Consider the following 23,087-nt stretch of genomic DNA (forward strand, 5'->3'; position numbering starts at 1 on the left):
TTGTGGGTGACTTGAGGGAGTTCAGAGGGCTTGATCATTTGACACGATCAGATTCTGCAAGAATCCAAGAGTGTGCAGATCGCTGCTCCTCCTGGCTCCAAAAGCAAGACATTAAAATAGAAGATGGCATGAGACCTCTGCATTCTGGTCTAGAAGCTTTAACCCAACGAGTTGGGGCTGCCTTTGGTTCCAGTTGTTTGTTATCATATTTTATCCAGCTATTCTGGGGGAAGTCATAACACCTGGTTCTGTTTTTTTCTGCCTGGAGCCCTTAGCTGGGCATGGAGGAATTCATTAATATATTCCAGTATCACTCGAGTTCCTCCAGTTCCGGCCTTTGCCAGGCCTTGGTCTTGGTCTAGGTCACTTGCTGTGAGCAATCACCAGGGCAGATGTGGCCCCTGCCTCTTGGAGCTTAGAATCTAGTGTGGAATTTTGATTCGAATGTCTGGAGAACATGAAAAAGGAGAAATCCAATCTCTAGACTCAGCCGTGCTACAAGTAACGTGACTTGCGATCACAACTTTACAACTGTAGTTCCTCATCAGAAGATGATTCTACCTGTTACCTTAATTCTAAGGCCCCCAAGAACCCTCTTTTTAAACCAAACTATTTCTTCCTCCTCGTACACTTACCTAAGAAACTTTATCTGAGAAGTTTTTCCTGAAGACCATCTCCTACTCCTTAAAGAATACATCTGTGTGTATGCCAGCACTGTTAGAGTGGGTGGTACCTGTTCGCATATCAGGATTTTGCCTTGGCGGGGGTGGAGAGCGCATCCATTAATTTCATTAATATTCCATCCCTAGCCTCATCCCACAGTGTCAACACTTGAACACTGAATCCACAGTGCAGCTAAATAGGAAACTTCCCCATGGAATGTGAGGTCTGGCCCTGGCTTCCACCTACTTGTCTAGCTTTGTCTCCGCCACTCTCCTACCCCTACCCTAATGGGCCTCTTGAACTCCTTAAGGACAAAAACATTATTCTGCTCGGTATTTCCAAGGCTATCTGCACTGCCGGGCATGCCCTAAGTGCCAAACAATGGGTGCTAAATTGTACTAGATTTTTTTCTCCTTTCTCCTGGCAAGTCACCTGGCCAGGAATACCCTTACCCATGCCTCCCTAGCTGTCCCCACCCACTTTGCCATCATAATCACTTCCATTCAGTGATGGTGCTTCTTTACCTATTTCTACCACCTGTGAGAATTTCAGAGACAAATTGCCTCCTGAAGGTCAGATAACAGATTTTACACTCTCTTCCTGCTTCCCTTCAGAAATGGAGGGGTGGGGGAGGCAGGGAGATAGACAGCTAATGAATGAGTGACTCCTGACAGCCCTTAACTGATGGTGCCACCCTGAACACACTGTGCCACCTCTGGCCTCTTTGGGAAGAATCCCAGAAGCTGAGGGCTGAATATGAGGATTAGGAATTGACGGGCTTGTGTTTACTGAGAGCAGAGCATCCAGGACTGGACTCGCTCTCAGACACAGCAGCATTCACGTACCCACTCCTCTCCAGATGGGCAGGATTGCTATTTACTGACACCCAGAGGGCTCTCACATCTGCTTAGCCCCTGCTGCTCCAGAGCCCAGAACAAAGTACAGGTACATACGAAGACGGTCACTCAAGCACCCACTGACAGACTACAGATGCATGCACACACCTGGAGGGTCTCGAGGCCCACAGATTCACACACCTACAAGGTGCTCACATGGGCACACACACACAGGATCCAGAGGCACGCACACAACCTAAAGGGCGATCCCAGGATCCATGGGCACATTACACACCAAAAAGTCATTCACGCCCTCCCTAGGGATTCATGTACATACGTAGAGGGCGCTCCCAGGGCCCAAGCGCACACATGCACCTAGGTTTTCGCACCAGCACACACCCAGAGGACGCAGACGCACGCCTAGGGGGCGCTCCCAGGGCCCACGCGCACACGCACGCACACACACCCCCTGCCCTGCCTCCCGCCCCCGTCCACCTCAGCCTCCGCCTCCGCCTTCGCCTTCGCGAGGCCGAAGAGCGCCTGTCGCCCTTCCAGGCCCGTGCGGGGCGATCCCGCAGCCTCCAGGCGGCGATCCAGGGCGGCTGGAGGCCTGAGCGGGAGCCCGGAGGCGCGGCCGGCATGGTGGCGCTGCTGCTGAGCGTGGGGTTGCTGCTGGGCGCCTACGTGCTAGTCTATTACAACCTGGTGAAGGCGCCGCCGTGCCGCGGCATCGCCAGCCTGCGGGGCCGCACGGCCGTGGTCACGGGTGAGTGCCGGCTGGCGGGCAGGGGGCGGGGAGGCCGGGACGGAGGGGGCGGTGGCCCGCGGGCTCAGTTCGGTTCCCGCCCGCCCTCCGCAGGCGCCAACAGCGGCATCGGGAAGATGACGGCGCTGGAGCTGGCGCGCCGGGGAGCGCGCGTGGTTCTAGCCTGCCGGAGCCGGGAGCGCGGGGAGGCGGCCGCCTTCGACCTCCGCCAGGTGAGGGCGGGCGGGGCCCGGCGGGACCGTGAACAGAGGACAGTCACACCTGGGACACAGGGGTGAGCAGAGCAGCTCGGGGCGGGTTTGGAGGAAACGCAGCCCCTGAAAGGAGAGTGCGGCTCGGTTCGCCAGGTGCAGAAGAGGGGGTGCACAGGTCTTCTGGTCACACAGCAAAAGGGCACCAGAAAAAAAAAAAAAAAAAAAAGGGCACCAGACCTGAAGGAATTAATTGCTATTCTAAGACATTTAAGGACCGGTAGAAGTTACATTAATGAAAGAGTCGGAAAGGGAAAAGCAGAGGGAACAGCATACACAAAGGCCCTGAGGCAAATTAATTGGTCTGATTTAAGAAACCGATTAAAAGGTTTAATGAGCCTGGAACACAGAGTATGAGGAAAAGAGGCAAAATGAAGGGGCTGAACACTCTGAGCCAGGGCCAGGTTCTGAGGGCCCTTACAGACCCTACTGAGATCAGACTTTATAGAATGGGCAGTGGAGATCCAGTGAAGGGTCTTCCACAGGGTCTGGACTGTCTGAATAGCCTTTTGGAATGAACCCCTTGGTGGCCGTGTGGCGTCTGGTTTGGAGGGGGTAAGGGTGGGTTGGAGGACACCAGTGAGAAGTCTGTTGTAGAGTTTAGGGTAAACAATAATGGGCAGAGGGTATGATAATAATAATAATAATAATAATAGCAAGTGCCTATGCACGAGTGCGTGCCAGGCACTGTTCTAAAGATTTTACATATATTAACTCATTTAATCCTCACAATAGCTCTGAGACAGGTACTATTATTATTATTCCCACTTTACAGAGAACTAAGGCTCAGAAAGATTAAGCATCTTGCCCAAGGTCTCACTCTAGTAATAGGCAAAGTCAAGGTTTGCATCCAGTGTTCACACACTTATCCACTACATTCTAACGCCTAGGGGCAGATCTTAGTAATAGTAGGAGTTGAACTCTCAGAATTTGGTGCCTGGGGAGGGGGAAGAAGAGAAGGGTGCATATGACAGCCCAGCCCTTGCCACTCCACAGGAGAGTGGGAACAATGAGGTCATCTTCATGGCCTTGGACTTGGCCAGTCTGGCCTCCGTGAGGGCCTTTGCCACTGCCTTCCTGAGCTCTGAGCCACGGCTGGACATCCTCATCCACAATGCCGGTGAGGGGCAGCAGGCCCTGCAGGGGGGCGGCGGGTGGCCAGGGGGCAGCCGACCCCTCCAGCCAGGCTTTGCCAGGGGACATGTGGGAAGGATGCCCCCTACCACCATCTCACATGGGGGACACCGAGGCCTCCAGGAATCCCTCTGGAGCAGTTGCTCACACCTAGCCCCTGCCCCAGGGATCAGTTCCTGTGGCCGAACCCGGGAGTCCTTTAACCTGCTGTTGCGAGTGAACCACATCGGCCCCTTCCTGCTGACACACCTGCTGCTGCCCCGGCTGAAGACATGCGCCCCCAGCCGCGTGGTGGTGGTATCCTCAGCCGCCCACCGTCGAGGCCGCCTCGACTTCACACGCCTGGACTGCCCAGTGGTGGGCTGGCGGCAGGAGCTGCGGGCATATGCCGACAGCAAGCTGGCCAATGTATTGTTTGCCAGGGAGCTCGCCACTCAGCTTGAGGGCACTGGCATCACCTGCTATGCAGCCCACCCAGGTGAGACTTGGCTCTCTGGCTGCTCTGCTGTGTTTTGATTCCCCCTCTCCCATCCTCGCCCCCATCCCATGCTCCCCCAACCTCTCACTGAGCCACAGAATCTCAGGGTAGGAAGGAAGTCTGGTCCAAGGAGAGAACTGTTCCTTGCTGATCTTGAAGCTAGGCTCTCCTTGTCTGGGTTTTTCCTCTCACACCACAAACTGGGATGCTGACTGCTAGGTAGGGTATGGCAATGAATAAGGCCTAGGTTCTCACCCCAAGGAGCCATCCACATGACTGAACTGACTATAACATGATGATAATGATGATGTTAGCTAATAATTATTCATTCCGGGAGCATTTACTGAGTACCTACTATGTTCCAGGCATTAATCTCAATGCAGGGGATGTAGCAGTGAACAAAACAAAGACCTTATCCTTGTAGAGTTTACATTCTACTTTAGAGAAGGGGGAGACAGCTAATAAATAAATATATACGGTGACAGGTGGTGATAAAGTGCTACGGGGCAAGATAAAACAGGGTAAGGGGACTAAGAAATGACAGGGTTGGCACAAGAAAAAGAAATGTCAGGGAGTGCTATTTTTATCTATGGCAGTCAAGGAAGATGTATCTGAAAAGGTAACATTTGAGTAGAGGCCTGAAGGAGATGAGAGAATGAGGCATGAGGTTTTCTGAGGAGAAGAGTTAAAGAACAGAGTAAATAGCGATTGCAAGGGCCCTGAGGCAGAAGTGCCTGGTGTGCTTGAGAAAGAACAGGGAGCCTGGTATGGTTGGAACAGAGTGAGAGCGGAGAGAGTGTCAAGAGATGAGGAATAGAGATGGGCTGGGTCATCCGGGGTCTGCGGGTCCACTGGAAGCATTTTGTCTTAACAGTCTGAGTGATTTTACTGATGACTAAGACCCATCCCTGCCTTTAGGGAACAGGTTCCAGGATAACAAGATTTGCCCCACCCGTATTACCATAGTGCATATTAGATAATCATTGCCTAAGGCTCATTAGTAACTATAATAGTGACAATAATAATTATAGATAACCATTATTACACTCCATGCCTCTAACGTCCGAAACAGTGTCTGGCCTACTACAGGTGTTAATAAATGTTTGCTGATTAAACAAAGGAATAGGAAAAAAGATGAGCTAGTAGAAAAGGTGGAGAGAGTCAGAATTGTTCCAGGCTGGGGACACAGCGTGAGCAAAATCTGGAAGATGAGGATATATAAGGAGTTTGGATGGAGAAGAGGAGCTTGCTGTTAGAAACGAGTGAGGTCACCTTGTCGGGGCCCTAAATACTACCTGGTAAATACTACCTTGGTTTCCCTGGAATTGGACTCTGTTCCCCACTCCCTTGTAGCCCTATTCTTGCTGCTTTTACCCTGGGCCCTCACCCACTGTCCTCCCTGCTCCTTCCTTCCTTTCTTCCTGTCCACAGGGCCAGTGAACTCGGAGCTGTTCCTGCGCCACGTTCCTGGATGGCTCCGCCCACTTTTGCGCCCAGTGGCTTGGCTGGTGCTGCGGGCACCACGAGGGGGTGCCCAGACCCCCCTGTACTGCGCTCTGCAGGAGGGCATTGAGCCCCTCAGTGGGAGATACTTTGCCAACTGCCATGTGGAGGAGGTGCCCCCAGCTGCAAGAGACGACCGGGCAGCTCACCGACTATGGGAGGCCAGCAAAAGGCTAGCCGGGCTTGGGCCTGGCGAGGGTGCCGAATCTGATGAAGATCCCCAGCCTGAGGACCCATATTCTCCGAGCAGCCCCCACCCTGAGGAGCCCACGGCTTCTGAACTCTACCCCAGCCCTCAGAGTTCACCAGACTTGTCTAAGGTCATGCGCCGAATTCTGGTTAAAGCTGAACCTGAGCTCCAAACCTCCTAACCCCCAGGCCGGGAAGCTTTCCAGGGCACTTGGTGGGCCTTGAAAACCTTAGCTGTGTGCCAGGCCACGCACTGGGCATTGAGAGGGTTGCAATTTTTACCTCCATGGTTACCTTCTGGGGCTTCAAGCTACATCCTGGACAGCTCGTTTCCTGATGGAAGGAAATAAAGGGTGATGATTTCTTCCTGAGAGTGACCGTAGCCCCAGATTGAGAGGTGGGGCGTAGTGTGCCAGATGCGGCTTCTCAGGAATTTGAATTTCGTATTTTCCAGGCCCTACCCTCAGGAATGCTGATCAGCCCTGGATGAGGGCCTGGGAATTTGTGATCTGATGCACTGCCAACACTGACAATTACTCAGCCGGGCCCTTTTCGACCGTGTAGCTAGGTAGTTGCATTATCCCCTTTTTCCAGAGGCGGGATTAGGCAGCCAGGTAAGGGACTCGCCCAAGGTCTCCCAGCTAGTAAGAGCAGGGGCTGAAATTGGAGCCCCGGCAGGCTGACTCCAGGGCCGGCCGCTGTAAGGTGGGTGCTGGGAGGTGAGAAAGGGCAGGGCGGTTGTTATCGAGGCGCCCGGCGGGAGTGGAGGGACGCCTTTGAGGGCTGGGCCCCGCTATGGCGACCCCGTGCCATAAAGCGTGTTGACCGCCGCGGCTTGAGCTCTGGCTGCTTCCCTCGACACGCCGGCCCCGCCTTCCGCCGCCACACTTCCGGTGGGGCCGCGGCCGCGGAGGGGCGCGGGCGGGCGGCCGCTGGGGGTGGCGGGATAGGCTGGGCGCGGCCGGCGGTGCGGGCGGGCGTGGGTTGCGGGTCGGCTGCTGTTGTCCAGGTCTCTGCGCCCCCCGAGGGCCCTCCGTCCCGCCGGCGCCATGGGCAATTGCCACACGGTGGGGCCCAACGAGGCGCTGGTGGTTTCAGGTGAGCGGGCAGCGAGCGAGGGAGGTGGGTCTGGGACACCCAGGGCCTGGAGGGTGTTTGGGGCGGGGGCTGTGCCTGGGAGGGCGGGGGCCGGGCTGGGGAGCGAGCAGGGAGGGGCCAGGCCGGGGAAGGGCTCCGGGGGTGGGGCCTGAGCCTACGGCGTTCCGGGCCGCACCTGAGACCCCTTCCAGGAGGGACCCTCCCCTCAGTACTCCCATTTGCCGTGCTCTGCGCCCTAGGGCACGGGCCAGGGTCTCCCCCGACCTCCCCCGCCCTGAATGTTTAACCGTGTTTATTCCCTCCTTTCTCTGCTTCCTCCCCTGACAGGGTCTCCCCTGTGGCCTAGGGGTTCCCGAACTGAAGCCTTGGGGTTCCGGGAACAATCTGGCCGGATGTCAGCGCCTGGGACGGGGGTTGGGTCGCAGGTGCACGTCTGGGGAGGGACCCTGGGCATGAATCCTTGGGCTCTGGGCACAGACCCGTTAATTCCCAGCAGGCTGGGTTTGCTGGGGTTAACTGGCACTGCCCGCCCCAGGGACGCGGGTGCGGCCTCTACAGAAACCTGGCTCTGTGTTGCTCTGGTTGCAGAATGCTGCAGGCTCCAGAACTTCTGTGAGCTTAGGTGGGGCTGGGGGACTGCAGTATTGGGGAGGGGAGAGATATCTTGCCTTAAGGCTGCTATTTAAATTGTATGTTTGGGTATCTTGGGAAGTGGCAGAAGCCTTTCAAGCCACGAATTCGTGCAGCCCCTGGCACGGGTGCTGGGGAGAGGCTGTGTTTCCTGACAGCTTGGAGGCCTGTAGCTGCAGGAATCCCTCATATCTTCCCACTGTCAGTGTGGCTTCTCCGCCTGTGCAGAGTTGTTAGGGCCGGCTGCAGAATGAACAGGAGAGGGTGGGCTGTGCCAGGGCTTGTAGCTGCCCACCTTTGAGAGGTGTGAGGAATCCATTGGGAACTTTCACCCCAGAACATGGCCTCTGGCTCAGTTTGGATCTCAAAATCCATCTCTCCCCTGGGACGGGAAATCCCCAGTCTCCCTAACTAGCACCTTACTCCAGTGGGGGAATTAAGATCCTTCACTTCCCTAGGAATTCCCTGGTGGTCCAGTGGTTATGACTCCATCCTTCCACTGCAGGGGTCCCGAGTTCGATCCCTGGTTGGGGAACTAAGATCCTTCACTTCCCTGAAAACCAGAAAAGATAGCCTTGGGGTCACCAGGGAGACCCCCAGAGAGCACTGAGGCCAAACCTGCTCCTCTGTAAGAACTGGGCCAGTCTCCCAGCTACCACTCCTAAAGAAGGTTTTTAGAAACCCAAATCTGCATTGCACTTGGTTTTTCTTGTGGGATTTCTCTCTAGAATCCTAGTGGCGGGGGGCGGGATGGGGGTGGGGGAGCCACTCTTCCGGTTTCACTGGATCTCCTAATCCTGAGGAGACAAAAGGTCCAGTCCTATCTTTGTGGAGATCCTTGAGACTGAGGGGCAAGAGGAACCCCTGAGATGGGCTGCTCTGTGCCGTCCAGTTGCCAGGAACCTGGTCCTCTGGCCAGAGGCCAAGGCAGTGCTAGCTTCGAAGCTGTTTTAGGGGTGCGGAGAGGAGGCCATGCTGAGAATTAAGAGGACTGGAGTCAAGGGAGGGTGGAAGAGGAGAGAGAGAGAGAGAATGCCTGGCATAATATTACCTTCGGATTTGAGATGATCCAGCTGAGCTGTGGCTCTCTCTAGCACGTGGACTCCCAGCCCGGCGCCCCCCCGCCCCATTACTTGGGCCTGCATCTAAGTCCAGGGGCATCTCACACAGCCTACTTTCAGAAGGAGGATGTTGATAGATTTCATGCATCTTTTCCTCTTGAAAAGTCTGGAGGTTCTTCTTCCTGTGTAACCCCGCTCCTTCATTCTGTAATGTAAAATTTTTTCCTCTGTTTCCGCTTTTGGGAGTTTAAAAGGGGAATCCAAATTCCATACACCTTTCTCTCTTCTCTACAGTAGGTCAGAAGTTCTTAGCCTGGAGTTTGTGGATTGAATGTAGAGGTCTTCGTATTTGGAGGAGGGGAGAATAGTACATTTTTATTCACACTAACCTAAACTGATATTTAGCGTTTCTTATGATTATTAACGTCAGCAACAATCCATGATAGTATTAGCAGGTATTTTCCTGCCATTCTGCCTTTGTTGCAGGTACCGTAAGAACCATTTATGCTCATCACTACTTTGAAATTAAGCCAGTTGTTAAAATATCTACCACGAGATCTTATTATTTAATGTATTACACAGAGCACATATTACTATATCACACATTTGGTGGTTTTAACATTTTGGTAACTTTAATTTGTTTCTTCTGTATCTTGTTTTATGCATTTATGAACATTTGGCCATTACCAGACTACTAAGGGGGATTTCGACTGAAGAAATGCCCCTTGTATGGGAGCTCCCTGGTGGTCACCTGGTTAGGACTCGGCGCTTTCACTGCTATGGCCCGGGTTCAATCCCTGGTCAGGGAACTGAAATCCCACAAGTCACGCAGCACCGCCAAAAAAAGAAAAATCCCGCTTGTAGAGTTGTAGATGGTCTTCTTGACTAGTAGGAAGAAAAGGGTGGAAGAGGGGCAGGAAGGGAAAGGAGTGTTCCTGAGAGGGTGGACTGGCGCCTGTGTTTGGGGAGGGCTAAGAGTAGGACAGAGGTCATCATGGGATATTTTTTGATTTTTCAGCTTGGTTGAGGACAGAGCAAAGGAAAGCAGGTTGAGTTAGAAAAAGTGAGCTAACATTAGGAGAAACTTCCGGGTCTGGAGACAGTGAGAACTGGGGAGGTCAAGGAGGGGCCGCCTAAGCGTCCTCTTTTGGGAGTGGTGCTCAATGTGACCAGGAAGCTGGGGGGAGGAAGATGCCTTCCAGGGGAGGAGGCTGCTGGGGGCGGGACAGCCTGGCAGTCCCAGCTTCCTGTTGTTGCTACCCCTGGGAACCTGGCCATGTTGCCCTTGGCTGAGGCCCAGCCTGAGCCGAGACAGCCTGCTCCCAAGGTCAGAGAATGAGTTAAAGGTAAAGGGTGGACAGCCACCCTGGGGTCCCCCACCCCCATCCCGCCCCGCGCCACTACCACCACCCCTCCCACAGCACACTGAGAAGTCCCCGGGGGGGCGGCGGGGCGAGGAACGAGGAAGTGATGGCTACTCTAGAAGTTCTCTCAGGACATGAACCCCTAGGTCTGGCCTGGGTCACTGCAGGAGGCTACCACAGCAAGGAAGCTGTGCCCCAGCCCCGACCAGGCCAGAAGAAGTGGAACAAGCTGTGGTTTTGGACCCTCTTCCGGTTTCACTGGATCCCGAGATGGTTTGGGTTTCAAGTTGACTGCTTGTCCTTAGCGGCTTCCCTTACCCCGTCCCCAGGGCAGAGAAGCCTGCAGCGCCTTACCTTGAGCAGCGGCCCCGAGAACCCGTATCTCCAGGACCTAAGACCTCTTCCTGCCCCTGTGCACGCTGCGGGGCTGCTCCTGGCCCCTGGGCCTCGGGCTCGGCTGCTCGCACCCTGTGCATAGAGCAGACCAGGACACAGGGCTGGCCGCTCCGTGGGCCGTGCCAGACACCGGCCCTCTGACTCGGCAGGCCCGACGCTCCTGCGGGGTCCTTGTTCCTTTGCCTCCGCCTGTTTAAAACTTGTCTCTGGTTTGTGGTTCTCTCTGTTGTCTCTGCTCGGTTGTCGGCCTGACCACCCACCCAAACCCAGGCTCTAGACCTGCAGTGTCCGATATGGTAGCCACAAGCCACAGGTGGCCACTTAAATTTAAGTTAATTAAATTAAAATGCAGTTCCTTGGTTACAGCCGCCACATTTCAAGTGCTCAGTAACAAATGTCCCTGGTAGGTGCTTTGTTGCACAGCACAGCTGGGGAGCGTTTCTACCCTCGAAGGAAGTTCTCTTGGACAAGACTACTCTAGGAGTCATCCCCCCACGTGAACCCCTAGGGCTGGCCTGGGTCACTGCAAGAGGCTGCTTCTACCCAGCCTCCCTGACCCAGGTATCTTCCTCCCACTGCAAAGTGGTGTTTCTAAAATGCAAATGTAACTGTTGCTCCTTAGCTTAAATGACTCCCCCATCACTCAGACACACACACACACACACACACACACACACACACACACACACGCACACGCGCGCACACACACACACACACACACACACCCTGTCCTTGGCCTGATACCTAAGACACTCCATGATCTGCCCTCTGCCCCTCCACCCTGCCTTGTCCCCTCCCAAGGGGCCTGAGAGACACTGTAACCCAGATATACAAAACTACGCCCTGACCTTTGACCATGGGAGGCAAACACCCTAAGGCTTTCCTGAAAACCCGTTTGTGAACGAGGAAATGATGACACCCACTGGCATTTTCCCCATTACGTTTCCTTTGAATCGTCTGTTTCTGAACATGTCTGCACTGCAAGTGAACAGCCCCTCTTGCTTTTACTGAGTTTTCTTGAACTTGTCGAGTAATTTTGGCATCAGCAGAAGGGTTTGTGACAAGAATTTCAAGAATTGATTTTTCTCGTTTCTGTATAGAGAGCTGCCGTACGTGTCCATGGCGTGAATCAGGTCGTGGCCAGGTTCAACATGCTGTTTAGTTGATACACAGTTTTTCCAGGAATCACTTCTTTTTTAGGCCTTTTCCCTTTCTCTTTTCCAGTTGGTACCATGAGTTGGGCTCTGTTATGAGGCCTTGCCTTCCCCATCCACTCCCACAAGAAGAACGAATTCACTCTGAACCCCTGGGAGTAGAGAACCAGCCTCACTGTTGGACACGAGCAAGGCCCCAACCTTGGCTCAGAGTCTGTCTTCCGTTAGCCTCCCACCCGCATTCCCTCTGTGACTGCACTCACTCTGATAACAGGCGAATCGCATAGTATGACCATCATCCCAGGAAAAGGTCCCTCCTCCTAGTCTCACCTCTTTTAAGATAGGAATTTTATCTTCATCTCTGTTTCCCTAGCATGAAAAAATATTTGTTTGCCGAATGGATGGTTGAATCAAAGATGGAAGCTTTTCCATTCACTCCTGCCCACTGACCTCTCATCTGTTCTCTGAAAGCACTTACATTCAGAACTACTCATTGGCTACCCTCCTTTCTATGCAAATTGCCTGTCTACCAAACTAGATCCCAAGGCCCTTCAGGGCATACCTTCCATTTATTTGTAACCTCAGCACCTGGCACCCAGCAGTGGGAGTTGTCAAGTGTCAGAGCAGGCGAAGGCCCAGAGCTGCTGTTGGCGGCATGGAGGGTAGACAGACCCAAGAACTGACTGACCAGCAGTGGTTTGCTTTGCTCTCCAGGGGGCTGTTGCGGTTCTGACTATAAACAGTATGTGTTTGGCGGCTGGGCCTGGGCCTGGTGGTGTATCTCCGACACTCAGAGGTAAGGGCCTGGGGGCCAGCAAACCGGGCATCCTGGTGGGCAAGGGAGAAAAGGGTTTCCATCCTTACGCCCTTCACCCCACAGGTCAGCTAGAGCATCTACCACTTGCTGCCTTCCACTCTGGGGGGCGGGACCTCCTAAGAAGCAGATGAAATGGGTTACACAGGGATGCAGGAGGTCTGTCTGTGGGCACCTCCTCCTTGGTGGGTGTGCTTTTTTCCATTGAGGGCATCACTTCTGTCCCAGAGAATTCAAGCAGAATGCTAATGCCCTGATTCTAGCTCAGAGTTATTCGCGAAGCCTTAATTACACACCTGTTTGGAGTGGGTCTAAGAAGGGAAGAAGGGCTGAAGGGACCCCTTACACAAACCCTCACCTGTGCAGGCCCTGGGACAATGCAGGCAGGGCCTAAATGGCAGAGAATGGATATACAGTCTAAAGGGGCTCTGACAGCAGCGTGTTAAAGGCAAGGGGTAGGGATCTAAGGAATTGGCTCTGGGGCCAGGCAAGACGGCTCTGGACCTCCTAAATCAGTCTGGAGAGACTTACTCGGGGAAGGGAGGTTTCAGCTCCCCAGAGGGCCCACCGTCAGGCTCTACCTGCTGGCTCTCCCAGAGCCTGCCGCAGGGGTGGACTTGGCCTGGGCCTCTCCTGCCCCCTCACTGCCCACCCAGGAGGAGATGAGGCCCGGGCACCTCTCCACCAGCACCCCTTCCTGACTATGGGAGATCAGGCGAGGGGCCCAGATTCTTCCAGGCCAGGACCCAGGCAACACAGGCAGTAGAGCTGCGAAAGTGCGGGCATGTTGGCGGCGGTGGGGGTCATCTGAAGGGGAAGCAGCAGAGATTCCAGTGAAATCCCCTTCCTGGACCCCAGCCCCACCAGTCAGCAGAGAGATGCCCCATGGCCACACTGAGCTGCTAGTGCTTGGGGCTTCAGGGAGTCTGAGGGTGTTGGCTAGTGTCAGGGGCATGGGAAGCATGTCACCGCTTTTAAACTTCACTGATTTCTCACTAACCCCCTCCACTGTTCCATCTCTCCCCGCACCTGGCCCTGCCTGAGTTGAGGGATCCCGGGGGACTCTTCTGGCCCAAGGCCAAAAGTGTCAGAGAGTAATCAGTACTGGTCACAGCTTCCTCTCAGGCGTATCCTAAGCACTCCTGAGGGGGCCAGTTGGCCTGTCAGAAGCCCTGAGGTGCCCTCCGCAGAGACACTGTCACCCCACCCCACCCGCCATGGGGCGACAGAGCATCTTGTCAAGACACCTCGACATACAGCCATGCCGAGAGAGTTTGCCATTTGCCCAGAGACCTGTCCTGCCCGGGCATCCACTGCTGGGGCAACACCCAGCAGCCCTTTCTCCACATCCATGGTCCCCGCTCTGTCTTCTTGCTCCAGGGAGCAGAGCCCCAAGACAGGAGGGCCAAGCTCCTCTGACAGCAGGCTTGGAAGTGAGGGGTGGGGGCCCTTGTCCTCATCCTAGGAAACTGATCTCCCACATCCAGGCTCAGCATCCTCCCTCTGGTCCCACTTGCTGGGTAGTCTGAGCCTGCAGCCGCTCCCCTTCCTGGGCCCTGTTTGGGGCAGCCCCTAGCCTGCTTGGGGGACATCTCCACAAGCTGGGGCCTTTATTTCCCTAGGCTGGCAGGAGCCTCTCAGGTCAGAGTAGAGGTTTCTAGCCCAGCCTCCCTCTTGAGATACTTTCCACAGCCATCCTACATGTCACCCTCCTTGGTGTCAGCCATTCTTCTCCAGAATCAGGGAAGTTCCTCCTGCTGCACTTTGCTGCCACATCCTGTCCTGTCCTGAGGCCCTGATGTGGGCAGCTCTCTCTCCCTTGCCCGAGTGATTCCTCCACCTCTGGCATCTGAGCTGCAGCCTCCCTCCTTCGCTCCCTTACTCCCTCCCTCCTCCCTCTTTCCTGTCCCCCTCTCTCCTCCTTCCCCAAAAGAGAGCTTGGTGGGTTCCTGTCTGAGCTGGGTCTAGAGTCCTCTCAGACCCAAGGGTGCTATTTTTAGGGGCTCGAGTGAAGGCAACCTTTGCACATCTGCATGGCTGGAGCCCCCAGGGCTGGCACTGCGAGAGTAGAGTTGGGGGATCCACATTGCCTACTGCTCCCCGTCCCCCCAGTCCACCTGCTTCTGCTCCGTCACCTCAGCCTCCCTCCTCCCTTCCTCTGGTGTAAGGAACCTTCCATGCTGTCCACAGCCTGGCCTCCGCCTGGCCCAGCACCCTGCACACACTCTCACACACGCTGCCCTAGGAAGGCCCAGCTGGGGGGGGGGCCAGGTAGCTTTGAAGCACTTGGTTTCCTTTGCCATGACTCTGTGCTGTGCCCAGCTCTAGAAATTCCAAAGTGAACGACTCCGTTGTTTCCCAGTTGTTGTTCCTGTGACTATCCTGGCAGGGGCGCACTTTCTGCCCCAGCCTTCCTGGACACGCCCTTCCCCCTGATCAGAAAATCCAAAAATCTAGGGAGGGGGCTTTTCTGGCCCTAAATTGCCTTCTTAGTGATATGAAGCACAGGCCTTGAGGGTTTGTGCCCCCAGCAGGATTCAGTATTTTCTGTGGCTCATTGATCCCCAGAGTGGCCTCCCCCGCCAATTCTGGAAACACAGGTTAGCCTGTGTCCGGAGGGTGGAGCTGAGGCTGTCTCGCAGATTGTGCCAGGAATCTCCTGGGAAAGTGAGGTGGTGGGTAACCCAGGTGCCCTATGCACAGGCCTCCCAACCTCAGGTCACAGGCCCAGGGCATTGGCAGCCTTTTCCTCCAGCCCAGTAGCTCCTCACTGGAAGGGTATGGGGGCTAGAGAAGAGACCCAGAGGCCTCAGGCCAGCAAGGGGGTGTCTCTGTCCCCCAACGGCCCTAGGCTGAGCTGGCAGCGGGGGGAGCTGAAGTGCTAAGAGCAGCCCTGCCCCACCCCCCAGGCGTCAGGCTTTGGGTGCTTGTCTGGTAACCACTGTGTGTGTTTGCTGTGTCCCCTCCTACCCCTTCCTGTCCCTACCTCTCCCCACTCCCTGGCTGCTCCTCAGACTGTCTCTGGAGGTTATGACCATCCTGTGTCGCTGTGAGAATATTGAGACGTCGGAGGGGGTCCCGCTATTCGTAACAGGGGTTGCACAGGTAATAACCCACCTGCTTCCCTCCTCTGTGTCTAACCTTCTCTCTTCCTGCCCTGCGGGGCCTGGCAGGCAGGCGCCGGATGGACTCCACTTCTGAGAGTGTGCCTCTCTCCCCTCTGCTCCCACCTCTGCTGCTCTGGGTGGCAGGGTGGATCCCTACAGATCCCCAACTCCCTTGCCCTCGCTCACTGGGGCTGCTAGCGGGGAAAGGGCGAGGGCTTCTGGAAGCTCTGCCCAAGTCTGCCAGTGGGGGTCCTTGGATGACAAGCCTAAATTGGGAGTAAGTTGAGGCAGGAAACACAGGCCCTCTAGTGACAGAGCTGGGCTGTCTGGGCGGAGGGTTCCGGCCTAACGACTCCTACAGAAGTCCTAGCCCTCCAGGCACCACGGAGCCCCTTGCCAGCCCCTGCTCCAGGCTGACACCTCAGTGTCAAGCCCTAGTCCTCCCTGCAGGGCCAGGAGATGCGTCCCAGGGGGAGTTCTGTTCACCCCGCCACTTGACGCCCCCCAATTTCCTGCCCCTAATTTGTGTTGAGGGACCTTTGAGCAGATCTCTTGTCACCAGACTTCAGCTTCCGCATCCGTGAAATGGGGAGAATTACGCCCTCCCTGTGCCTTGTAGGAATATTGGAAAGGCGAGTAGAACAATATGAGGGCGCTTTGGGATTTTCAGGGAAGAAGTGCTAGAGGAACCCCATCTGTACCATGAACACGATCTCATGATCTCACTTGGAAAAGCAAGTGACCTGCTGTCTCACTCCTCACTGCCACGCAGCCGTAGCTATGAAACCCTTTCTTGAGCAAGGGCGTTGAGCAACTCCAAGTGCTTCCTTCATGACATGCAAGTTCCCATCTTCATTGCTTCATTCACCAGCTCCCTGTTGAGCACCTTGTCAGCTCCAGGCACTGAGGAGGCAGCGATGAACATCAGAAAACCCCTGGCTTCTCAGAGCCTGCATGCTGGCAGGTCCCCAGGCTGGAAGAGACCTACATGTCACCTTACCCATCCCCTTCCCTCTCATGAAATTGTCTTCCAGCTTCTCAGGCAAAACCCCGGCACCACCACACCGTTCCTCACCCATCGTGTTATCCCTAATGGGAAGGGGACTGTCCCCATCGCACCCACCCCTTGTAGCCACAGGAGGGAAGGCCTCAGGGCAGAGGCCTGAGAAGAAGCTCAGAGCGCCTTGTGTGGAATGAGTAGGGTCCAGGCCTCTCTCGACCCGCTTCCAGAGCAGCCTCATCTCCCTCCAAACCCACGTTCTACTTGAAACGGCTGCAAACGCCCAGGTCCCTTTTCAGCTGGGTGCTGTGGACCCTCGAGGACTCAGGTTGTCTGGGCAGAACAGCTCTTCGTAGGATTAGTGCTCCTTGGCCAGGAAGCTCTAGTGTGACCCCAGCCCTTTCCCCCACTGGCCCACCTGGCCCCAACCCCAGAGGGTGGGCTTCAAGTCTTAGCCTGTTGCCAGGTAGAGGGACCAGGCCGGGATTCCCGCGCAGGGGGCAGACTCCCAGCGTGCCAGGCTACACGGCAGAGCTTTCTCAGCAGCCTCCTGGGACATCCCAGGGTGTGAGCAGACCCAGGGAACAGGTGATGGCATCCCTGGACGGCCCGCACAGCACGGCCTAGAGGACCAGCATTGACATGCTGTCCCAGGACACACACACAACTACATCTGTAGACTCTGCCCACCCCCGATCCTCCAGCCCAGACCACCCACAGCCAATTCTCCTCTGCTTCCCTTTCCCACTCCTCCAGCCAGGCTGACCTGAGCAGAGGACACGTGTGCACGTGGGTAGCACACTCCACTCCTTCCTGTGAGCCCTCTGCACCCCACCCCCTGCCTGCTTTCCCACCCATCTCCTCCTCACATGCTCCCTGCTCTGACCCCTTAGAGGGTCCTCCCCCGCAGCAGGACCCCTGGCCCATCCCAGCCGGAGCAGTGAGGTGTCGCACTCTTTCCCCGCACCCCAGGCCCTGGGCCCCCAGACCCATGTCCCTGTTTTGCGTTTCTTGGCAGGATTTCCCTAGAGATTATGACGTTGCAGCCCCGCTGCGAGGACGTAGAGACGGCCGAGGGGGTAGCTTTAACTGTGACGGGTGTCGCCCAGGTATAGTAACTCAGCAGCCCCGCGCATGTCCGTTGAGCTGCCTCGTCCCCATGCTGGGGTTTGGGGGGGAGGAGGAGAGGACGGCAGCCAGGGGCAGTCTCCCTCCAGCGCCCCTGCCCCCGCCCCCCCTGCCAAGAGTGTCATCGCCACTGGAACGCACTCGGCCTCTTGGCCGCCCAGCAGGACTAACAGACACCCCTTCTCTCCCCAGCGGGCCCACGGAGGACAGAACCAGTGCTGAGAACTCCTGTCTCACTAACCCCACCCCGTTCTTTGCAGGTGTCAGAAATGCCAAGCCCCAGACTCCAAGCCTTCCCTGTTCCCTGGGTAGGGGGCTGCAGGGTGGGGACCAGAGGGCGAGGCCACGTGAGGCAGGGGAGCTCTGGAGTCGGAGGCCGCGTTATCTTCCCAGCTCAGTGCCTGGCCAAGGGGCTTCCTGCTCTCCAGAAGCCCACACAGGGCAGGTTCAGCCATGTTCTAGGCCTCTGGTGAGGGGGTTGTCGGCTTAGTGCCTTGGGAGAGAAAGGCAGGAGGATGCCCACCCTCGGTGGCGGACCCCGGACCTGTCTCCTGCCCTGTCCCGGCTCTCTTTCCTAGTCTGTCTGTCTGTCTGTCTGTGCCCCTATTGCTCATTCTCCTTTTTGCAGAGACCTGCAGGCTGAGGGGCAGAGAGTGGACTGGAGGGGTAGTGGGGAGCCCCAAATGCCCAGGAGAGAGGCCATGGCAGGGCCTGGGGCTGCCAGTGAAGATGAAGCTTCTCAGTATGAGTTCCTCCTGTCTTCTCCACACTGGAGGCCTCAGACAGACTCCACCCCCTCCCAGCCCCTAGGCCTCCAGGTCCTGAAAAGGAGGGGAGGGGTACCATCACCATCCTCCTGGGTCTGGGGCCTCCGTCTGCCTCCCTCCAGCCTGGCTCAGGCGCCTCTGTGACTACCGGCAGGTGAAGATCATGACCGAGAAGGAGCTCCTGGCCGTGGCCTGCGAGCAGTTCCTGGGCAAGAGTGTGCAGGACATCAAGAACGTCGTCCTGCAGACCCTGGAGGGGCACCTGCGCTCCATCCTCGGTGAGGCCCTGCCCAGCCCAGGGACCCCTCTGCTGCCTTCAAGGAGCCTCACAGTGTCCCCAGGCCATGGCCAGGGAGGGGACAGGGCGAGCAGGGGGTTCTGTCTGTCAGTCCCACTGAGAGGCTTCTAGCTGAAAAGCTGATACCTTTTCCGTCAAGTATTTCCTTTCAAAACATGAGGTGACTTGAGTGAAGAGGAGGGCATTGAAGTAGGGGGGGAGCGGCTGCCAGTCTGGTCAGGCACCTGGTGCTGCTTGGGACACTTTTCCTCATCCTGCCTGGACCCTGCACGAGGAGGCTCAGTGTTAGACACTGTTAAGAAGAAACCAAGGAAGACCCAGCTCTGACCGCGTGACCCCTGCTATACTCAGACCTCTGCCTGCACGCCTCCCCCCTTTCCCAGCTGGCTGGGCCCCTGGGGAGCCAGCCCACGATGCTTCTGCCCTCAGGGACCCTGACAGTGGAGCAGATCTATCAGGATCGGGACCAGTTTGCCAAGCTGGTGCGGGAGGTGGCAGCCCCCGACGTCGGCCGCATGGGCATCGAGATCCTCAGCTTCACCATCAAGGTGCAGTGTGATGGGAAGCCTGTGGCCTCTGCGTCCATCCGGGAGTGGGGAGCTTGGCCAGAGGAGAACCTTTATGCCTCTGACTGTTCCCAGGGATGACTCCCCCTTCCCTCCCCAGGACGTGTATGACAAAGTGGACTATCTGAGCTCCCTGGGCAAGACGCAGACCGCTGTGGTACAGCGAGATGCCGACATCGGAGTGGCCGAGGCTGAGAGGGATGCAGGCATCCGGGTATGTGGGCTTTCCTTCCCAGCCCCAGGGACAAGGAGCTCAGGGGTGGTGGGACCACGGTTGCTCAGGGGACCCTGAGCACCTGCCCCTCCTGCTCCCAGGAAGCCGAGTGCAAGAAGGAGATGCTGGACGTGAAGTTCATGGCAGACACCAAGATCGCCGACTCCAAGCGAGCCTTCGAGCTGCAAAAGTCAGCCTTCAGCGAGGAGGTCAACATCAAGGTGAGAAGCCGTAGGGCATCCTGAGTTGGGGCTCAGGGCCCAGGACTTGGCAGCCAGCCTCTGACATGCTGACCACACTCCCGCCCCAGACGGCTGAGGCCCAGCTAGCTTACGAGCTACAAGGGGCCCGTGAGCAGCAGAAGATCCGGCAGGAAGAGATTGAGATTGAGGTCGTGCAGCGCAAGAAGCAGATTGCAGTGGAGGCGCAGGAGATCCTGCGCACAGACAAGGAGCTCATAGCCACAGTGCGCTGCCCCGCCGAGGCCGAGGCCCACCGCATACAGCAGATCGCCGAGGGCGAGAAGTAGGTGCCGCTGGGGCCTGGGCTGGGGGATTAGTCCAGCTCCTCTGCCACCCATGCACTCCCTCCACTCCTGACCGAGCTTGGGGGCCCCTTCTCCCCCACTGTGAAGTAGGAGTGACCCGCCTCCCCCACGGGATTGTTGTTAGGAAGACTGAATTAGATGTAGGAGGTTTAAGGGCCTGGTATGGTGCCTGGCACAGAAGGCACCTCTGCTTGGTCCCCTCTCTCATTTGCATCTGGGAGCCAGTGCCCTCTCCTTGGCCAGATCCAGAAGGCCAGGGCACCCCCCTCTCGTGGGTCCCCCACCCCTGACACCTGCCAAAGCAGAGGCTCGGGGTTTGTTGGCCCCCAGGCAAGGCTGGAGGGGCCCCCGGCACTTCCCACTGATCCTGCCCACCCGGGCTCCCCCAGGGTGAAGCAGGTCCTCTTGGCACAGGCAGAGGCTGAGAAGATCCGCAGAATCGGGGAGGCGGAGGCAGCAGTCATCGAGGCGATGGGCAAGGCGGAGGCTGAGCGGATGAAACTCAAGGCTGAGGCCTACCAGAAATACGGGGACGCAGCCAAGATGGCCTTGGTGCTGGAGGCCCTGCCCCGGGTGAGGCTCCCACCCCAGCCTGGGACTGGCTGGGCAAGCGCTGGACTTCTCTGGACTTTGTCCGTAACACAGCGACAGGCTGGCTGGGAGGGTTAAATTGGGGAGTACTCAGCAGTGGGGAGAGAACCCCACGACAGGCATAGGCTCATCCCTAACCCACTGGGCCATCTGACCATGAATTGCAAATGAAGGCCACCCAGGCTACACTGGGATTGGGTGAGGTAGAGACGGGAGGGAGAGATGCTGGACAGGGCAGGTGGATGGAGTCTGAGTACCAACCAGCTCCCCTCCCGCCCCCCGCCTCCTAGATTGCTGCCAAAATCTCCGCCCCCCTGACCAAAGTCGATGAGATTGTGGTCCTCAGTGGGGACAACAGCAAGGTGACCTCAGAGGTGAACCGACTGCTGGCCGAGCTGCCTGCCTCTGTGCACGCCCTCACGGGCGTGGACCTGTCTAAGGTGGGTGTCTAGCCATCTGCGGTGGGTTGCTGGGCAGCCCAGTGGACTGGCCCAGGCGGAGCGGCCGGTTGGGGGCCCCGGAACCAAGGCCTCATGGCATCTCCCATCCTTGCAGATACCGCTGATCAAGAAGGCCACCGGTGCACAGGTGTGAGGTCCCGAAGGCTCACACCGTTCAGCAGCCACCGCCCCCTCTTCAGCACCCGTTTTAGTACCACAGGGACAACGGGAACGTTACTGACTCTGGTGCCTTATTTTGTAGGGACCAGGAGTGCTGCGTGTTCAGGCCTCTGGCTGTCTTCCCTTCTCCCCTGTCTCTGTCTGTCTACATCCTCTTCTCCTCTACCCCACACCCTCATTTTCACTGCCACATTTGTCTGGTTTGTCTCTTCCGCCCTTATCTTCCTGTACGTTTCTTCCTTTGTCTGTTTGTCTTTTTCTCTCCCCTCTCCTCCCATCCTCTACACACATCATGTAGTTTAGGCTGAAGATGTTGAGTATAGTCATTGTCTGTCTGTTGGGGGGTGGCCCTGCTGCTCCTCAGAATCCTGGTGCCTTGAAGTTTTCTGTGCATCTGTCCATCCCCCCTGTGGCCCCAGCCAGAGCTTCAGCATGGGTGCAGGGATTCTGGGTAGGACGGCCACCCTGCCCTCTCCTGGCCTGGTCCCCGCCCCCAGGAAGCCCCCAGCCTCGCACACTCTGGCCCTTCTCGGCCCAGGTTATCTGTGGCTGCAGGCCCAGGGCCAGCACCATTCACTAACCCCATGCCCAGCCCCAGGCCTGCTCTCATACCTTACCTCTTTCTCCCCCGCCCAGGGGCACGGAGGGAAGGCCTCCTGTGTAGAGCAGCTCCCTCAGTTTACTACTGCCTTAGGAGGCCCCTGCTTGTGCTCAGGGAAGTCCCCTTCATGGACATGTCCCTACTAGGTGGAGCGGGGCTTGGTCCCAACTCTGCTAAGCCCTTCTGGGATCAGGATCTAGCCCTTCTGGAGACTAGAAAGTGTAGAGACCCTCTTCCTACCAGGGCTGTACTGTCCTGGGTGTCGGGCTGGGCCCTTCCAGTGGGCAAAGCTATGGTACCCTATACAGAATCCAGTGCTGTAGACTGGCCAGACTCCACACCCCTTGTGCCAGCTTCCTTCCTGGCCAGAGTGACTAGGTTCCAGCCATGGGGAAGCAGCCCAGTCCTCTGTGTCCTTGCTCCAGTGGAGGCAGAAGAGCCCAGGACCCAAGCATCCTGTGGTCCCAGTCCCCCACCCCTTGCCCTGCCCCAGCCTGTGTAGCCGTTCCTGCATGTGGATGCTGCATGTGTGGTCTGGGGCTTGGATGCTGCACTGCCCCGCTGCCCGTCCCTTCTGGTGAAATAAAGATCTGGTTATGCCCACACCCTGTATTGTGTCTTTTGTGAGGGGAGAGACTGGGAAGCAAGAACCAGCCAGGTCCCCCACCCCCTACACCCCTTCAGCCTGAAAGCTGCACTTTGCCTGTTCTTCCCCACCCTAGCCACTGGGGGGCACCAGCACCCAGGCCATGCCCCCTTAGCATCCTAGAGCAGGGCCGCCATCGCCCAGGTGCTGAAGCCAGACCTGAGGCCAGGGAGACCTGGCTCCACTGCAGACAGAAGACGGAAGGGGCTGCCAGGTTCACTGCACCCCTGCCCATCCTGAGCCCCACTCGGTAATGGAGACTGTTTCTCAAGAGCGTGAGCCCTGGAGTCAGACTGCTTGGGTTTAAATTTTAGTTCTGTTGTTCATCACCTGTGGAATCTTGGGCAGGTAGCTTCATCTTTCTGGGCTTCAGTATTTGTATTCATTTTACAAATTTAATGCTTCCTATGTGCCAGGAATTGTCCTAGATGCAGGGGAGACTGCAGTGAATAAAACCAATCCCTAGCTTTTAGAGCTTACATTCAGGTGGGGGGAACAAAATAAGAAAAACTAGATACACACTATGTTAGATAATGGTATGTGCTAAGGAGGAAAATAAACAGGGAAAGGAATAGGAAGTTCGGGAGGGTGTTGAAACTTTAGTGTGAGGAAGGCCTCATTGAGAAGGTAGCACTGAGGAAAGCAAAGGAATGAGTCATGCAGAT

The 23,087-nt window shown here is 56.6% G+C and overlaps 2 protein-coding genes across 10 annotated transcripts; both read left to right on the top strand.

The window, feature by feature from the left end:
- Nucleotides 1-1,987: 1,987 nt before the first annotated feature.
- DHRS13 (dehydrogenase/reductase 13) lies at nucleotides 1,988-6,193 on the top strand. The gene is made up of 5 exons (XM_067716668.1): nucleotides 1,988-2,265; nucleotides 2,359-2,477; nucleotides 3,513-3,636; nucleotides 3,817-4,128; nucleotides 5,560-6,193. The coding sequence occupies exons 1-5, from the start codon at nucleotides 2,139-2,141 to the stop codon at nucleotides 6,000-6,002; spliced, it is 1,125 nt and encodes a 374-aa protein (XP_067572769.1). The 5' UTR covers nucleotides 1,988-2,138; the 3' UTR covers nucleotides 6,003-6,193.
- Nucleotides 6,194-6,330: 137 nt separating this feature from the next.
- FLOT2 (flotillin 2) lies at nucleotides 6,331-22,381 on the top strand. Of its 9 annotated transcripts, XM_067716663.1 has the most exons (12): nucleotides 6,339-6,525; nucleotides 12,238-12,319; nucleotides 15,352-15,442; nucleotides 17,463-17,553; nucleotides 18,494-18,617; nucleotides 19,067-19,185; nucleotides 19,304-19,417; nucleotides 19,519-19,638; nucleotides 19,728-19,942; nucleotides 20,354-20,537; nucleotides 20,846-20,995; nucleotides 21,111-22,381. In XM_067716663.1, the coding sequence occupies exons 4-12, from the start codon at nucleotides 17,479-17,481 to the stop codon at nucleotides 21,147-21,149; spliced, it is 1,140 nt and encodes a 379-aa protein (XP_067572764.1). In that variant the 5' UTR covers nucleotides 6,339-6,525; nucleotides 12,238-12,319; nucleotides 15,352-15,442; nucleotides 17,463-17,478; the 3' UTR covers nucleotides 21,150-22,381. The 9 variants fall into 9 exon arrangements, with proteins under 9 accessions (XP_067572766.1, XP_067572763.1, XP_067572764.1 ...); XM_067716665.1 differs by lacking the exon at nucleotides 17,463-17,553 and having other exon boundaries at nucleotides 6,331-6,434; XM_067716662.1 differs by lacking the exon at nucleotides 15,352-15,442 and having other exon boundaries at nucleotides 6,331-6,434.
- The last annotated feature ends 706 nt before the right edge of the window (nucleotides 22,382-23,087 follow it).

This window comes from Pseudorca crassidens, chromosome 19, assembly GCF_039906515.1.
Source record: "Pseudorca crassidens isolate mPseCra1 chromosome 19, mPseCra1.hap1, whole genome shotgun sequence".
NCBI lineage: Eukaryota > Metazoa > Chordata > Mammalia > Artiodactyla > Delphinidae > Pseudorca > Pseudorca crassidens.

Coding starts and splice junctions, on each gene's coding strand:
- DHRS13 (XM_067716668.1), top strand. CDS start 2,139: ATGGTGGCGCTGCTGCTGAGCGTGGGGTTGCTGCTGGGCGCCTACGTG. Junction 2,266..2,358: donor CCGCACGGCCGTGGTCACGG/GTGAGTGCCGGC, acceptor CGCCCTCCGCAG/GCGCCAACAGCGGCATCGGG. Junction 2,478..3,512: donor CCGCCTTCGACCTCCGCCAG/GTGAGGGCGGGC, acceptor GCCACTCCACAG/GAGAGTGGGAACAATGAGGT.
- FLOT2 (XM_067716660.1), top strand. CDS start 6,870: ATGGGCAATTGCCACACGGTGGGGCCCAACGAGGCGCTGGTGGTTTCA. Junction 12,320..15,351: donor TGTATCTCCGACACTCAGAG/GTAAGGGCCTGG, acceptor GCTGCTCCTCAG/ACTGTCTCTGGAGGTTATGA. Junction 19,943..20,353: donor CAGATCGCCGAGGGCGAGAA/GTAGGTGCCGCT, acceptor GGGCTCCCCCAG/GGTGAAGCAGGTCCTCTTGG.